Consider the following 18,454-nt stretch of genomic DNA (forward strand, 5'->3'; position numbering starts at 1 on the left):
AGGCTGAGGTCAGATAAAGCATTGTTATTTTCTGCCTGCAATGTACGTACATACTTACTGAATATACCACACTTCCACCTCTTTTGAGAATTTTTTTTTTTTTTTTTTTTTTAAGACAGGGTCTCACTCTCTTGCCCAGGCTGGAGTGCAATGGCATGATCTTGGTTCACTGCAGCTTTGACCTTCTGGGCTTAAGTGATCCTCCTGCCTTAACCTCCCTTGTAGTTGAAACCACAGGCATGCACCACCACACTTGACTAATTTTTTAATTTAATTTTATTATTCTTTCTAGACAGGGTCTGGCTCTATCACCCAGACTGAAGTGCAGTGGTGTGATCTTAGCTCATAGCAACCTCCTCCTCCCGGGCTCAAGCCATCCTCCTGCCTCAGACTCCCAGGTAGCTAGGACTACAGGCGTATGACCCTACGCCTGGCTAATTTTTGTTTTTTTTTTGTAGAGTCGGGATTTAGCTGTGTTGCCCAGGCTGGTCTTGATCTCCCGGGCTCAAGTGATCCACACATCTTTGCCTCCCAAAGTGCTGGGATTATAGGCATGAGTCACCGAGCCCAGCTGATTTATCCTTCTCCTTCTTCTTCCTCCTCTTCCTCTTTTTCCTCTTCCTCTTCTTCCTCTTCTTCCTCTTCTTCCTTTTCTTCCTATTCCTCTTCTTCCTCCTCTTCTTCTTTCCTCTTCCTTTTCCTCCTCCTCCTCTTCCTCCTCTTCCCTCTTCTTTCTTCCTCCTCCTCTTCTCCTTCTGCTATTCCTTCTCCTCCTTCTCTTTCTTCCTTCTTCTCCTCCTCCTCCTCCTCCTTCTCCTTCCTCCTCCTCCTCCCCCCCCCTTCTCCTCCTCCTCCTCCTCCTCCCTTCTCCCCCTCCTCCTCCTCCTCCTCTTTTTGGGTGCAGGGGGTAGAGACAGAGCTTCACTTGGTTGTCCAGTCTGGTCTCAAACTCCCGAGCTCAGGCAGTCCTCCCATCTCAGCCTCACAAAGTGCTTGGGTAGTTGACAAGAGCCATCATGCCTGTCCTGGAATGTGGGGATTTCTGAGTACTAAACTAAATCCATGCTGATGACTAAGCATAATGAAAGTAGACATCACAATTAAGGTAGATCCTTACTAAGTTTTCCATGTTAAAACGAATCAATTTTATAATTGCTGTAAGACCTAAATTTATATAGAGCAAAACTATTCAGTGCATTTACCAGAACAGATTTGCCATTAGGTAGTTCCTGTGATCAAATTTTTACCAAATCTCAAAGAGCTTGTATGGGAATGTCATTTCCTTACCCAGAATTTCTGAATATATGGGCATACTTATATATATAGTCTTAAAAATATTAATATGGGCATTTAATAACTTGATTCATTATCTTGATCCCATTAACTACTTTCCTTCATAGATCTTAGGTTCCTGAAGTGGGAATTCTCTTGCCACAGAATTTGGGGAGAGAATATAGTTTATTTGAGTAGCAAATTACGTTTAATCTCTTCTCCTTTATTCCTACAAGTTAAAATTGGAATTATATCTGTTATTTTGACCAAATACAATTTAGTCAGTCTTTTAGTACATGGATATTATCCTTCAAGTTCTCTTTCAATAAACCAGCCAAGTCTTTTTTAACCATACATTTCATTGAAGTTTAACAAATTCACACAGAAGTGCACAAATCCATAAATTTTCACAAAGTGTCTGTGTTATAAGTACCCAGCTCAAGGAACAGAACGTTATCAGAAGCCTAGAACCTCCTTGATGCCTCCTTCTGGTTACTGGCCTAGGGACAATTTCCTATCTAATACCATATGTGAATTTTCCGTATTTTTGAATTTTAGATAAATGTAATCCATATAGAATATCCTTTTTTGTATGAGGCTTGTTTTATTCAACATGTTTGTGAGATCCATCTATATTATTTGGAGTTGAAGTTTATTTATCCTTACTGCATAGTATCCCATTATACGAATACCACAACACGGTGCAGTTATACTACTTTAGAGTGGACATTTGAATTATTTCTAGTTTTTGGTTCAAATACAGCTGGTGTGAATATTCTTGTACAAGTCTCTTGGTGAAAATATGTACACACTTCTCCTGGACCTAGGAGTGGACAAAGCTTTGTTTTCTATTTTTTTAAATACTCTGTGAAAAGAAAATGCTATGTTTTTAACCATTAACTTGGTTAAAACATTAGTAAAGTTTTAATTATTTAATCAGAATAACTTTCAAAGATCATTCCAAGTCTAACAAAAAAACGTAACTTTGCTCTTTAATAATTATAATATTTCCTGGAAATATATCTGGGAATTTTTTTGAAATAATAAGTGAATCTTGACATTAATTGGACATTTTCAGAACGTCGTTTGGCATAAAGCTATGTTTCATGTTTTAGTATGCTCCTCTCTAGGTACTTTCTTTTTAACCCTGTCCAATGTACTTGACTTTTGTTCTCTCACTGAGCAAATGAAAGTTCAGAATGATTTTTTGGGGATAGTAAGGAGACTTTGCATAATTGGAAATAATGGTCAGGGGAAAACCCTTTGTGTGTTTTATAAGGGGCCATTTTTGTATGCTGCTTTTACTGAAACAAAGAAGGCCAGGTTAATTCCATATCCAAATTAAATTTATGATTTTCAAAAGGGCTAATCTCACCAAATGTGTCCATTATCTAAAGTTATTTGGAAAATTGTGTCACTTTAGGTGGAGGAAGCTAAACAAGAATTACAGGAAGTTGTTGAATTCTTGAAAAACCCACAAAAATTTACTATTCTTGGAGGTAAACTTCCAAAAGGTAAGATAATCTTTTTTTACCATGATTTGATGGAAAAAACAAAAACAAACAAACAAAAAAACTGTATTACTTAGTTAATGTTAACTGATTAAAGTTTAAGTCTTAATTGCTGTTTTACAAAATAGATGTTCATTCTGAACATACAATTCCACAGCCTTGTTTTGGTAACTGCAAATTTTTATATACTTTCAAATTTTAAGTAAAGTTATAAGAATAGTACATAGAATGCTCCTCATATCCTTAACTTAGACTCACAAATTTTTAATATTTAACTTCCTTTTTTTAGACCCAGGCTTGACTGCAGTGATGCAATCATGGCTTACTGTATCCACAACCTCCCGTGTTCAGGCAGCACTCCCAAGTAGCTGAGACCACAGGCACACACTACCATGCCAACTAATTTTTGTATTTTTTGTAGAGATGAGGCCATGTTGCCCAGGCTGCTCTTGAACTCCTGGGCTCAAGCAATCCACTCACTTTGGCCTCCTAAAGTACTAGGACTGCAGGCATGAGCCAGCGCACTCAACCTAGCTCCATTTAAAAAATCATTCACTTTGTCTCTTTACGTATATATAAATATAAAAATTATTCGTAAATAAATTTTTAATTATTTGAGAGTAAATTGTAAACATAATCACCTCTAAGAGTGTATTTTCTAAGAATAAGGATATTCTTCTACATAACTCCAGAATTATATTAAAATTAGGACATTAGCTGGGTGTGGTGGCTCACGCCTTTAATCCCAGCATTTTAGGAGGTGGAGGCAGGTGGATTACTTGAGGTCAGGAGTTCGAGACCAGTCTGGTCTTGAAGCAGGGGCCTTGGAGTTCCAGCCAGCCTGGCCAACATGGTGTGAAACCCTGTCTCTACTAAAAATACAAAAAAAAAAAAAAAAAAAATAGCCGGGCTTGGTGGCAGGCGCCTGTAATCCCACCTGCTCGGGAGGCTGAGGCAGGAGAATCCCTTGAACCTAGGAGGTGGAGGTTGCAGTGAGCCAAGATTGTGCCACTGCACTCCAGTCTGGGTGACAAAGCGAGACTCTGTGTCCAAAAAAAAAAAGGACGTTTAACATACATACAAAACCATTATCAAATTTAGAGTCTATATTCAAATTTCAGCATTTGTTCCAATAGTATCCTTTGTAGGATACCCTCTTCCCCAGTTCAGGACCCAATCCAGGATCACAGATAACATTTAGGCTTTTATTTTATTTTGTTTTTTTTTTTTTTTTTTATGAAACAATTCCTTAGCCTTTTTGTGAGGGAGTGGGGAGAAGAGGATCTTTCATGATTTTTACAGTTGTAAAGAGTACTTGCCTAATTATTTATAGAATGTTCTCAGTTTAGCTTTGTCTAATGTTTTCTCGTGGTTAACATGACTTTTAATGACTTCATAGTATCCTTCTAATTTATGGTTGTATCACAGTTTAACCATTTACATTGAATTTTTGTATGGTTTCCAGTTTTTTGCTATTAAGAATAGTACTGTGGTTCATCTTAATTCAAGGCTTTGCCTGCATGCTTAATTATTTCCTTAGAATAAATTTCTAGAAATGGAATTGCTGAGTTAAAGGATGACACTCCTTTTTAATGGTAGTTTTTATGCTGTCACCTGTCTCTACTGAGAATACAGCAGTGTATGAAATTATTTGAAGTAACCTTTGCTAATTTAGGGTGCATTTATTAAATCAGTGCTAATCACATCACAGAGTGAATGTTTAAAACCATAGAAGTATTAATAGTTACCCTCTTCCTCTTTCTAATCACAAGGAGTATTTTAAATTTATAGAAAATTTGAGTAGTATAAATTTGTAGAAAAATCTTCAGATACCAAGATATAATCCACAGAAATTAATATGATTTACACCAATTAAGTATAACTAAAACATGACAATACTAGGATAGTCTTAAAGCTATTTTTGAGCTTGAGCTTTCTTTCAAATTTTTATGTTAAAATGCAGCAAACATGTATGTAAAGAAGTTTTGTTGCTTTTTAAATGTAATATGTATATTTATAAAAACATATAAATCAGGCAGTTCTGTTTTTCTAACATGTGAAAATCTTTGATATTATGAAAATTTTCAAACATATGGAAAACCTTGAAAGAACAGTACAATTAACATCCATATCCTATCCACTTAGACTCAACAATTAACATTCTGTCATATTTGCTTTCTGTGTATGGGTGTATTTTTCCTCCTGAACATTTGAAAGAAAACTGTAAACATCACCTACTTGATATCTAAAGACTTTGTTGTACATCATCTAAGAATAAGGACAGTGTCCTAAATAAACATAATAACCTTATCCCACCAAAGAAAATTAACACTATTTCCTTAATATCATGTACTCTCCAATGTTGTTTTAACATTTTCACCAAATGTCTCTAGAATATTTTGTTCTTTATGAAAAAGCATCAAATCAAGATTCATTAATTACATTTGGTTGTTTAGTCTTTTAATCTATTTCTACATGAATTTTAATCTTTTTTACTCATAAATGGGTTTATTTTTTTTTACCTCAAGATTCTCTCTGTCATGTCTGTTGTTGATATGTAATATTTATATGATACAGGAACATTAATTTTGGACAAGATTCTGAAGTGAACCATTAGCAGAGACAAGTACAGTTTGCTGTGTTTCAAAATACTGGTTTTTGGTGTGACCTCAGCCTGAAAATTATATAAATGAATAATTATTTGTTTTATAGGTTCATATCGAGGGATTTTTAAAAAATACTTTGAATTATTCTTGTTTTCATTTTCTTTTAGGAATTCTTTTAGTTGGACCCCCAGGGACTGGAAAGACACTTCTTGCCCGAGCTGTGGCAGGAGAAGCTGACGTTCCTTTTTATTATGCTTCTGGATCCGAATTTGATGAGATGTTTGTGGGTGTGGGAGCCAGCCGTATCAGAAACCTTTTTAGTACGTTTTGATGTATCTTTCATACAGTGCTAAATTTTGTTAAGGGAAGTGTGTATCTTACCCTTCTTTGCTAATTACTTTTTTTCTTCCTTTTTTTAATTTCTATTTTTTCGGGCCTCCAGCTTTAGTTTTGATAGCTAAAATAGCCATTGGGGGATCTTGGTTTGGGTAACTTTTACTGTATGAATTAGCTAGTAGAAGTGCAAGGATGAGGTTGAAGGCTACCAAAAATTTTTTTTTTTTTTTTCATTTTATTCATCAGTTTTATAGTATGGAATTAAGAAGTAATTAGCTTCAAACCTGATTGTATATGATATTTGTATAGCTAGGAACAATGAATGCCCAACTGTTTTTATTTTATATCATTTTCTTTGGTATAGTTTTTTCCCCCTGAAGCTACTATTCTTAAATCAGTAAAAAATGACCTCCTTTTGTGTATTTTCTTCCAATGAATATTTTTTGTTGGCTTTTGACAGTTTTATAGGATTTTAATATTTATCTTGTTTTGTTCAAAAGTGTTGACTTCTTTCAGCTTATTTGAATGTTTTTTGTTTTCTTAGGGGAAGCAAAAGCAAATGCTCCTTGTGTTATATTTATTGATGAATTAGATTCTGTTGGTGGGAAGAGAATTGAATCTCCAATGCATCCATATTCAAGGCAGACCATAAATCAACTTCTTGCTGAAATGGATGGGTAATTGAATCTTCTTTTGTCTTAGAATTATGGTGATGCCTCCCAGCATTTGATATATGTAGAATTGATCTTATGCAAATTATTTCCATAAGGCATTTCATATCTAGAGATACGAAAAATGTGATGTGTGTAGGAAACAGAGTAGTCCCTCATGCAAGAACACAATAAAAGCTTTTTCTGTCAGTATATTGTTTTCATTACTAATTGGATATTTGAATGTCAACTCATCTTATTTAATTGATGGTATTTATATTCTTTTTCATTTATTGTTATACTTATGACAGAAAAACAATGATTCATGCTGAGACTAGTAGTCTATTTGAAGAAATACACTCATTTCTACACAGTTTATGACTAGCTTTGAATGTGGCAGCTTTAAAGCTTACATCAATGTTCATAATATAAAAAGCAAGAAGTGATGTTGCTTTGAAAGAAGTATCTTAAAAATAATATATAAGACATTTTGAAACCACATAGGAAGCCCAGGAGTGAATAACTTGAATTGGTATACTTGAATTTCTTCAAAAATTAACCAGGTACCTAAGCTTTTTATATCAGATTATCTTTTCCTACATAGACCAGACAATTGTGAAGGTATGTAGTCACAGATGACTAGTGGTTTATTATCAGTCTCTTTTCTTGACTGTCATTTAATTAATGAAGCCGGGCACGGTGGCTCACGCCTTTAATCCCAGGACTTTTGGAAGCCAAGGTGGGAGGATTGCTTGAGGCCAGGAGTTCAAAACCAGCCTGGTCAATATAGCAAGACCCTATCTCTACTAAAAATAAAAATAGTCACCGGGCACGGTGACTCAAGCCTATAATCCTGGCACTTGGGAGGCTGAGGCAGGTGGATCACTTGAGGCCAGTTCAAGACCAACCTGGCCAACATGGTGAAACCCCATCTCTACTAAAAATATAAGAATTAGCTGGAAATGGTGGCAGCCGCTTGTAATCCTGGCTACTCAGGAGGCTGAGACATGAGAATTGCTTGAACCTGGGAGATGGAGGTTGCAGTGAGCGCCATTGCACTCCAGCCTGGGTGTCAATGAGACTGTCATAAAATGGAATGGAATGGAATGGAATGGAATGGAATGGAATGGAATGGAGTGGAGTGGAGTGGAGTGGAGTGGAGTGGAGTGGAATATATAAAATAAAAAATAAATAAAAATAAAAAATAAAAAATATATAAAATAAAATATAAAATATAAAAAAAAAAATAAAAAAAAATAAAAAAAAAATAAAAAAAAAAAAATAAAATAATAAAATGGCTTGTACCTAGAAATTGGGTAGAAAAAATTTAAAAATAAATAAAAATAGATAAATTAGGTATGTTGGCATGCACCTGTCATTCCAGCTACTTGAGAGGTTGAGGCAGAAGGTTCACTTCAACCCAGGAGTTTGAGGCAGCAGTGAGCTATGATCATACTGGTGTGTTCCAGCCTAGGCCACAAAGCGAGTCCTAGTCTCAAAAAAGGAAAACAAACCAGTTTTGTGTAGAGCATTTCTACATGTGTGCTGTGCTTCAATGTTAGTGAAAAGATAACTGTTTTTTTTTCCTATATAGTTTTAAACCCAATGAAGGAGTTATTATAATAGGAGCCACAAACTTCCCAGAGGCGTTAGATAAGTAAGTATTAAAAGAAGATTTTTGTGAAGTACTATTACCTGCTACAAAATTATGCTAAAAGAAGTCAATTGCAAAAGATCACATTGTATGATTCCATTTATATGCAATACCCAGAATAAGCAAATTCACAGAGACAAATTGGGTTAGCAGTTACCAGAGGTTAGAGAGAATAGGAGATGGCTGTCATTGGATATGGGATTTCTTTGCTGGGGATGGGAATATTCTAAAATTAGATTGTGGTGATGGTTGTACAATTCTGAATATATTAAAAATCACTGAGATATCCACTTTAAATTCTTTTATGTGAATTACATCTCAATAAAACTTAAAATTGATTTGTTAGATGTCACTAAAGTTTTATGTAGAAGGGATTTTTAAAATAAATTCATTGTAGTAGTATAACTAGGTTTAAAGTTACTATGAAAAAAATTGTATTGTAGAAGTTATTCATATTTTCATTTGATCAGTAGTTTGTCACTGCCTAAGACTCTAGTCTAACATACATTCTGTGCTTAGCAGTTGAGATGGATATGTGGTTGTTATCCACTATAATAGTTTATTGTAGAATTATTTGTTCCTGGACTGAGTTACTTGCATGCTTTTGTTTCTGAAGGGTAGGCTACCTAGGTACACACATGTATCTGAATGAACCTTTGTTCTACCCTCTGGTCATTGACACTATTACTTGAGCCGTGTTTTAAAAGGAACTATCTGAATATTTATGTACAAAATTCCATCTGCGCTCTGGCTGCCATTGGCTTCCCAGTCATGTCATTAGGGTGTCACACCTGCTGACTTTGAGCTTAAATTGTTTATTAATTTATATTTTCCTTTTGCATTCTTCCTGTAGTGCCTTAATACGTCCTGGTCGTTTTGACATGCAAGTTACAGTTCCAAGGCCAGATGTAAAAGGTCGAACAGAAATTTTGAAATGGTATCTCAATAAAATAAAGTTTGATCAATGTAAGTCTAATTCTGTCAGAAGAAACATTTGTCATTTATGTAAAGTGGTAATATACTACTCACCCTGTTTGTGGTCTTTTCGTGATAAATGTATTAATATTAAAAGACCAGTTCATTTTTGTCTTTTTTTTTTTTTCCGTTACTATGTTCACTTAAAATTCCATTCCTTAGTGTATATCCAGGAGATTATATTGTTTTGAACCCTGATTCTAAAGAAAGATTTTTTTAGAGTATTCAGACAGATATTTGAGGATATATATATATATATATATATATATATATACACACACGTAAAATGCAAAATAATAGAAAAAGCTGCAGAAATAGTAACTCATGATACAGTCAATATGAGGCCAAAAGAGAAGAAAGCAAATTAAAAACAAAACACATGGAAATTTATTACCCACTTGAGTAATAAATGAAATTATTAAAGCTGCAGTAGTTTCAGAGATAGCTGTATCAATTCATTAAATTATATGTGTTTCCTATAATAAGGGCAACTGTTATGTCCAAAGTTTCCAGATGAAATTCAAAGAAAAAAGTGTCTAAACTATGGCTCAGAATAGCTAGCTATTTTCTTTTTTCCCTCGGAATGTAGTTTTTTTTTGTTTGTTTGTTTGTTTATTTTGAGACAGAGTTTCGCCCTTTTTGCCCAGGCTGGAGTGCAGTGTCACAATCTTGGCTCACTGCAACCTCCACCTCCCGGGTTCAAGTGATTCTCCTGCCTCAGCCTCCTGAGTAGTTGGGATTACAGGTGCATGCCACCATGCCCAGCTAATTTTTGTATTTTTAATAGAGATGGGGTTTCACCATGTTGGCCTGGCTGGTCTCGAACTCCTGACCTCCAGTGATCTGCCTGCCTCAGCCTCCCAAAGTGCTGGGATTAAAGGCGTGAGCCATCACACCCGGCCCGAATGTGAGTTCTTTGTGAAGAGTTTTCTTTTACCTGTTTTCGACTTTTAATGTTGTGTTCTCCTTTTACATTAGCCGTTGATCCAGAAATTATAGCTCGAGGTACTGTTGGCTTTTCTGGAGCAGAGTTGGAGAATCTTGTGAACCAGGCTGCATTAAAAGCAGCTGTTGATGGAAAAGAAATGGTTACCATGAAGGAGCTGGAGTTTTCCAAAGACAAAATTCTAATGGGTAGGTTTCCTTTGTTTTTTTTTTTCTGTCTTTACTTTCCATTGTGTTAGATAATTCATTTGGGGCAAATACCCTATTCAAACAGCTAAAGCCGTGGCTATGTTGAATCTAATCTTATTCTAAAACTTCAGTGTCTGGGTTTTCAAGATTTGTAATAAATGATTTTACAAAATTACCAATTTAACAGTCAAATGCCATTAAACAGTAACATTTTCTTGACAATACTCTTGTCAGTGATACAGAACTGATTTTATAGTGTACCACATTTATTAGTTTTGTCTCTTTCTTAGAAAACCTTTTTTTCTGACTGGAAAGTTTAAAAAAGTGATGGGAACATGAAAATATATACTTGACAACACCACAATTTGGCCTTTTATAAAACAAATATATTCTAGTGGCTTATATAATTGTATAGTTCAACTGTTGGTGGGGAGATGAGGCACATACACATTTCCTCTTGTCAGACATTGCTGCTAAAAAGGATAGTTAACTTTATTCTGTGCTTAATTTCGATTTTAAATCTTGGATTGACTTAAAAGCACATTAGTTACGATATTCTTGTTAAATTGGAAGTTTATTTTATAGAAATAGAAATAAGTTTTCCCTTTTGATGTAAGAATTAAGATGATAGTTTTGACAGTTTTGGTTTGCAGATAAATTGTTAAAGTTTGTATGTGTTATGGAATGAATTCTGCCCATTTTTAAAAACTTTTACTCTGTAGACTGGGCGTGGTGGCTCACACCTGTAATCCCAGCACTTTGGGAGGCCGAGGCAGGAGGACCGCGTGAGCCCAGAATCGTTGGAGTTCAAGATCAGCTGGGCAACATAGCGAGACTCCATCTCTACCAAAAATTTTAAAAATTAGCTGGGCGGGGTAGCATGCACCTGTGGTCCCATCTACTCGGGAGTCTGAGGTGGGAGGATTGCTAAAAAGTCCAAGAAGTTAAAGCTACAGTGAGCCGTGATTATGCCACTGCACTCCAGCCTGGGTTACAGACCCTATTTAAAAATAAAAAAAAATGCTGTTGCTAAAAAATTACTAAAGCTAGGCACAGTGGCACATGCCTGTAATCCCAGCACTTTGGAAAGCTGAGGTGGGTGGCTTACTTGAGGCTAAGAGTTTAAGGTTGGAGTGAGCTATGGTAAGAATGACTTTAAGGAGAATGAGTTTTTTGTTTTTTAATATTAATCCAGTATCAGATACATTCACCCCTCAGTATCCACGGAGGGGGTGGGGATTGGTTCCAGGTCCCATGTGGACACCAAAATTCAAGGATGCTCAAGTGTCTTTTATAAAATGGTGTACTATTTGTGTATAACCTACATAATTCTCCTGTATACTTGAAATCATCTCTAGATTACTAATACAACGGAAATGCTCTGTAAATAGTTGTTATACTGTATTTTTCATTTGTATTTTTTTTATTGTTCCTCTTTCCCATACTTTTTAATCCTTACTTGGTTGAATCTATGGATGCAGAATCTGCTGATAGGAAGGGTGGAGTGTATTTGATTTGCAGACAAGAATGTTTTGTTGATTTAAATATACCTTTCTAGTGGAGTATTTACTCAATCAAATTTTTCTCTTAGGGCCTGAAAGAAGAAGTGTGGAAATTGATAACAAAAACAAAACCATCACAGCATATCATGAATCTGGTCATGCCATTATTGCATATTACACAAAAGATGCAATGCCTATCAACAAAGCTACAATCATGCCCCGGGGACCAACACTTGGACATGTAAGTTTTTTGTAGCATCTCGCCCTGTCACCCAGGCTGGAGTACAATGGCCCAGTCTAAGCTCACTGCAACCTCTGCCTTCCGGGTTCAAATGATTCTCTCACCTCAGCCTCCCAGCTGGGATTACAGGCGCCCACCACCATGCCCAGCTAATTTTTGTGTTTTTAGTAGAAATGGGGTTTCACCATGTTGGCCAGGCTGGTCTTGAACTCCTGACCTCAGGTGATCCAGCCGCCTCAGCCTCCCAGAGTGCTGGGATTACAGGCATGAACCACCATGGCCTGCCTAATTCTTAAATATCTAATTAGTGTGCTGTCCCAAAAGGGAAAACATTATGTTTTGCAGTAACTGATCCAGTAGTTTTTCTAAGATTTTTCTCATTTAATACAAGTTTATCAGATCTTTCAAAATTGTAGACATTTTAAAAATTTCTGTGCACCTGGGGAGAAAACAGTCCTATTACAGCATTATCCACCTATTGTTGTTGCTTTATAAAGGATTTTTTATTCTCTAATTGCTGGTTTTTCATCAGTCCCCTGATGACCAGCTTTCAGCATGGTATAAGAGAGCTAAATGATAATTCTGGTTTGTATTTTTTTATTTTGCCCAGTCTTATGGTGCTGAAATTCTGGTTTGTAATATGACTATCTCAGAACTGTATCTGAATTTCTTTTTTAAAAATTTTCATTTTATTTTATATTGATGGGGTCTCGCTATGTTGCCCGGGCTAGTCTCAAACTCCTGGACTCAAGTGATCCTCCCACCTCAGCCTCCCAAAGTGCTGAGACTACAGGTATGAGCTACTGTGCCCAGCCTGTATCTGAATTCTTTCCTTACATTTTATTTTATTTTATTTGTTTATTTATTATTTTATTTTATTTTTGACATGGAGTTTCACTCTTGTTGCCCAGGCTGGAGTGCAATGGCGTGATCTCAGCTCACCGCAACCTCCATCTCCCAGCTTCAAGCAACTCTCCTGCCTCAGCCTCCCGAGTAGTTGGGATTACAGGCATGCGCCACCATGCCCAGCTAATTTTGTGTTTGTAGAGACAGGGTTTCTTCATGTTGGTCAGGCTGGTCTCGAACTCCCAACCTCAGGTGATCCACCTGCCTCAGCCTCCCAAAGTGCTGGGATTCAGGCGTGAGCCTCCACACCTGGCCTCTTTTTTTACTTTTTATCTGATTGGTTTTTAATCGTCTAGGTGTCCCTGTTACCTGAGAATGACAGATGGAATGAAACTAGAGCCCAGCTGCTTGCACAAATGGATGTTAGTATGGGAGGAAGAGTGGCAGAGGAGCTTATATTTGGAACTGACCATATTACAACAGGTTAGCTTTAAAGAATGGCTTTAGTTCAAATTGTATGTGGTCTTAAAGATATTTTTTTTAATTGTATGTTTTTATTTTAGGTGCTTCCAGTGATTTTGATAATGCCACTAAAATAGCAAAGCGGATGGTTACCAAATTTGGAATGAGTGAAAAGGTAATAGAATTATTTTAATCCTTTTCCTGTATCAAATTACGTGTCAAGTGTTGATTTGAGAGATGGTTCTGATGTATAAATTGGTAATACTCACTTTTGCTCTGTCTCACTCCAAATGGATCTGAGGCTGCTTATTCTGAACATTGTTATTCTCTGAATAAAGAAAATGGAGCCCTCTCTTAGCTGCTCAGAATGAGCTGCCTAGATAGTAACTATTACTTCATGAGTTAACTAAGTGGTAAAGCAAGGTGAATTCCTTAGCTTTTCCATGTGGCATAAAAGAGCCTACTTTCTGAGTTTGGTTACTTTACTGTTTCCATATATTTCACATTTTCATCTTATTGTTCCTTGAAGCACTACTATACTCTGAATTACGGATTTCTATATTTGAAGTAGCTGCTAAGGTTTTTCAAGAAAGTACTGAGAACCAGACTTAAAATTATTTTAGGCTGGGCAGTGTGGCTCACACCTATAATCCCAGCACTTTTGGGAGGCTGAAGAGACTGGATTGCTTGAGCCTAGGAGTGAGTTCTGGACCATCCTGGGCAACATGGCACAACCCCATCTCTAAAAGAATACAAAAATTAGCCAGGTGTGGTGGTATGTGCCTGTAGTCCCAGCTACTTGGGAGTCTGAGGTGGGAGGAGGATTCCCTGAACCCAGGAGGTCTAGGCTACAGTGAGTCCTGGTTGTGCTACCACACTCTACCCTGGGTGACAGACCAAGACCCTGTCTTCAAAAAAATAAAAGATTTAAAATGTTCTCTCTTGCTCATATTTGTACTATTTTGATATTAGTGTTTTTTTATTTGTTTGTTTTTGAGATGGAGTCTTGCTCTGTTGCCCAGGCTGGAGTGCAGTGGCATGATGTCAGCTCACTGCAGCCACCGCCTCCCAGGTACAAGCAATTCTCCTGCCTCTGCCTCCCAAGTAGTTGGGATTACAGTCACCTGCCACCACGCCTGGCTAAACGTTACTCTTTATACTTTCAGAAGAATGTGGAAATTTTTTTGCCCTCAAATGCAGTTTTTATTTTTTATTTTTTGGAGACGGAGTCTCGCTCTGTCACCTAGGCTGGAGTACAGTGGTGTAATCTCAGCTTACTGCAACCACCGACCCCTGGGTTCAACCAATTCTCCTGCCTCAGCCTCCTGAGTAGCTGTGATTACAGACACGTGCCACCATGCCCAGCTATTTTTTGTGTTTTTAGAAGAAATGGGGTTTCGCCATGTTTCCAAGCTGGTCTCGGACTGCTAACCTCAGGTGATCCACCTGCCTCGGCCTCCCAAAGTCCTAGGATTACAGGTGTGAGCCACCGTGCCCTGCCTCAAATGCAATTTTATATTGTACTTCTTTCTTGTTCCTCCGTATATTTGTTTCCTTATATATAGGCCAGTACTTTCTCTTTTAAATTTATTGGTGTTTGGGAGTTTTCTGTTAAATTGCTTTCGTCCTTTTGGTTTTAGCTTGGAGTTATGACCTACAGTGATACAGGGAAACTAAGTCCAGAAACCCAATCTGCCATTGAACAAGAAATAAGAATCCTTCTAAGGGTAATGATAATATTTTTTCCTGCATATTTATTTTCTTAGGAACAATGTGATTAAATAGTTAGGTTCTTAAAAAATAACAACTGAAGGCCCTCTGTTCACTAGAAGCATCATTTCATAAAACAAAGATAATAGTCACTGTGGTGTCTGGGGAAAAATTTAGAAAATAATAGGTGCACCATTTCAGCAATGATTTAAATGTTATTAAGGCACCTCTCTCTGTTCATGAACTGGGACTTATTTTATCCTGGACATGGGCTAAGAACAGTTATATATTGCATGGTTGTAAAAATTCAATTCTTAGGGTGAGGGACAAAATAACTACATATTAGGTACAGTGTATACTATGTAGGTATGGATACACTAAAATCCCAGACTTCACTTCTATACAATTCATCACGGAACCAAAAACCACTTGTACCCCATAAGCTGTTGAAATAAAATATATCTACATATAAAATTATATATATATATATATAATTCAGTTATACTTTAGCTGTAAAACTGTAAGAGGTAATAGAATGGGAAGAGTATTGTTTATTGAATCTTTGACATGTATTCAACAAATACATTTTTTTTTTTTTTTAATATGGAGTCTCGCTCTTTTGCCCAGGCTGGAGTGCAGTGGCATGATCTCGGCTCACTGCAACCTAAGAAATAAGTTTAGTAGATTTTTTGTTGATGGTTTTTTACAAGTTTTATCTTTTTTTTTTTTTTTTTTTAAGGGGATGGGTCTTGCTATATTGCCCAGACTGGACTTGATTTCCTGGACTCAAGTGAACTTCCTGCCTCAACCTCCCAAGTAGCTGGGGCTGCAGGCACACACCACTGTGCCTAGCTCCATGATTTCAGTTTTTTGTTTTTTGGTTTTTTTGAGACAGCATCTTGCCCTGTCACTCAGGCTGGGTGCAGTGCTATGATCTCGGCTCATTGCAATCTCTGTCTCCCAAGCTCAAGTGATCTTCCCACCTCAGCCTCCTGAGTAGCTGGGACTGGGACTATAAGCACACACTGCCACGCCTAGCTAATTTTGTTATTTTTTGTAGAGAGCATTTCACTATGTTACCCAGGCTGGTCTCGAACTCCTGGGCTCAAACGATTCACCTGCCTTGGCCTCCCAAAGTGCCAGGATTAAGGTGTGAGCCACCGTACCCAACCAGGCAGGTTTTAAGAGTAAGTCCAGCCTGGGCAACATGGCAAAACCCCATCTCTACAAAAAATAGAAAAATTAGCTGAGCGTGGTGGTGATTCATACCTGTCGTCACAGCTACTTGGGATGAGGTGGGAGGATCACTTGAGCCCAGGGAGGTTGAGGCTGTAGTGGGCTGTGATTGCCTCACTTCACTCCAGCCTGAGCAACAGAGTGAGACTGAAAAAAAGAAAAAAGAAAAAAAAAAAAGTGACTTGAGCTGAGTGCCAAAGTCTTTAGTGAATAAGGAGTATGTTTGTTAGATGGCACAATGAAGACGGTTGGATAGCTCCATAGTCAAATGGCCTGGACTTCAACAGAATAGGAAGAGTGCATTATATAAGAGGGTAGGTTAGTAATGGTCTGAAAGAGGTGACTAGAACAAAGAGCTCAGCTCTCTACTTTGAATTATCTAGGGTAAACGTGAACAAATAGCACTTGAGAGGGCTTAGGGAATGTAGTCTCCACAGGAGGGACCATGGGTTTGATTATTTCAAGGAGGTAGAGGGAATGCTTTAGAGTACTTAAGGATACAGAAAGTTTATATGATGGAAAGGTTTAGAGAGTGTTATAGAAGAGGTGGTTTCTGCCTTCTCAGGTGTTTATTCTCTTTTCCTTACTATTTATGTTATAATGCACAAATTATCTCTACTGTAGAATCAAGATTTTACACAATCTTATAAATATAAACAGATTTCATATTTTTTAGGGTACATAAAGTTTTTCTTTTCCCATTGACTGGTTTTTGCATCCCTGCATTTACTGCTGCTTATGTATCTCCTTTTCTATTTAGGACTCATATGAACGAGCAAAACATATCTTGAAAACTCATGCAAAGGAGCATAAGAATCTTGCAGAAGCTTTATTGACCTATGAGACTTTGGATGCCAAAGAGATTCAAATTGTTCTTGAGGGGAAAAAGTTGGAAGTGAGATGATAACTCTCTTGTTATGGATGCTTGCTGGTTTTATTGCAAGAATATAAGTAGCATTGCAGTAGTCTACTTTTGCAACACTTTTCCCTCATTCTTGACGTGGTGTAATTGAAGGGTGTGAAATGCTTTGTCAATCATTTGTCACATTTATCCAGTTTTGGTTATTCTCATTATGACACCTAATGCAAATTAGCATCCCATGGCAAATATATTTTGAAAAAATAAAGAACTATCAGGATTTAAAACAGCTCGTTTGAGGAATGTCAATGAGTTTTTAAGTTGAAAGTAACTAATGATTTTATGTTTAGTTACTCTACTAGATGTGATAAAAATTGTGCCTTTAGCCTTCTATATACATCAGTGGAAACTTAATTAAGATGCAGTACTTATGTTCCAGATTGACCATGAATAAAATGTTTTTTAATCTAAATGTAGAGAAGTTGGGATCAAAAGCAGTCTTGGAAACACAGAGCCAGGCATGTAGCCTTTTGGCATGGTGCAGTGGCTCACACCTGTGTAATCCCAGCACTTTGGGAGGCTGAGGTGGGTGAATCACTTCAGGCCAGGAGTTCGAGACCAGCCTGGCCAACGTGGTGAAACACTGTCTCTACCAGAATACAAAAAAAAAAAAAAAAAGGCTGGGCGCGGTTGCTCATGCCTGTAATCCCAGCACTTTCGGAGGCCAAGGTGGGCAAATCACCTGAGGTCGAGCGTTTGAGACCAGCCTGGCCAACATGGTGAAACCCCGTCTCTACTAAAAAATGCAAAAATTAGCTGGGCACTGTGGCAGGTGCTTATAATCCCGGCTACTCTGGGGGCTGAGGCAGGAGAATTGCTTGAGCCTGGGAGGTGGAGGTTGCAGTGAGCCGAGATCGTGCCACTGCACTCCAGCCTGGGCAACAGGGGAAGACTCTGTCTCAAAAAACAAAAAAAACAAACTAGTACAAAAAAAAAAAAAATTTAAATAACTTTAAATATTTAAAAAAGTAGCCAGGTGTGGTGGTGCATGCCTGGAATCCCAGCTACTTGAGAGGCTGAGGCATGAGAATTGCTTGAACCCGGGAGGTGGAGGTTGCAGTGAGCCAAGATCACAAGAGCCACTGCACTCCAGCCTGGGTGACAGAGTGAGACTCCCTCTCAAAAAATAAATCAATAGATAAATGATTATAACCTTTTAGAAATGCAGTGTGCATTTTCATGTTCTTTTTTTAAGCATTACTGTCACTCTCCCTAATGAAATGTACTTCAGAGAAGCAGTATTTTGTTAAATAAATACATAACAAACCTCATCCTGAATAATGTCCCTCATTTTGACTATAATTATGCTTGGTTTCAAAAGCAAAATTAAACAAATCTCAGTCCCTTCTGAAGTGAACTTTGTGTTACCCTGTGCCCTGTGTCAGAAATGCCAAGTCGTG

At 37.3% G+C, this 18,454-nt stretch overlaps 1 protein-coding gene across 1 annotated transcript in view; it reads left to right on the forward strand.

Moving 5' to 3' along the window:
- YME1L1 (YME1 like 1 ATPase) overlaps positions 1-17,283 on the forward strand; it is a 44,368-nt gene extending 27,085 nt beyond the window's left edge. Inside the window, exons 9-19 of the mRNA XM_023194646.2 lie at positions 2,696-2,786; positions 5,557-5,709; positions 6,270-6,402; positions 7,970-8,032; positions 8,883-8,995; positions 9,983-10,138; positions 11,730-11,881; positions 13,084-13,210; positions 13,291-13,364; positions 14,830-14,916; positions 16,896-17,283. Coding sequence (XP_023050414.2) covers positions 2,696-2,786; positions 5,557-5,709; positions 6,270-6,402; positions 7,970-8,032; positions 8,883-8,995; positions 9,983-10,138; positions 11,730-11,881; positions 13,084-13,210; positions 13,291-13,364; positions 14,830-14,916; positions 16,896-17,039 — 1,293 coding nt within the window. The 3' untranslated portion in view covers positions 17,040-17,283. The remainder of the gene's footprint in view (positions 1-2,695; positions 2,787-5,556; positions 5,710-6,269; positions 6,403-7,969; positions 8,033-8,882; positions 8,996-9,982; positions 10,139-11,729; positions 11,882-13,083; positions 13,211-13,290; positions 13,365-14,829; positions 14,917-16,895) is intronic.
- The last annotated feature ends 1,171 nt before the right edge of the window (positions 17,284-18,454 follow it).

This window comes from Piliocolobus tephrosceles, chromosome 9 (assembly GCF_002776525.5).
Source record: "Piliocolobus tephrosceles isolate RC106 chromosome 9, ASM277652v3, whole genome shotgun sequence".
Lineage (NCBI taxonomy): Eukaryota > Metazoa > Chordata > Mammalia > Primates > Cercopithecidae > Piliocolobus > Piliocolobus tephrosceles.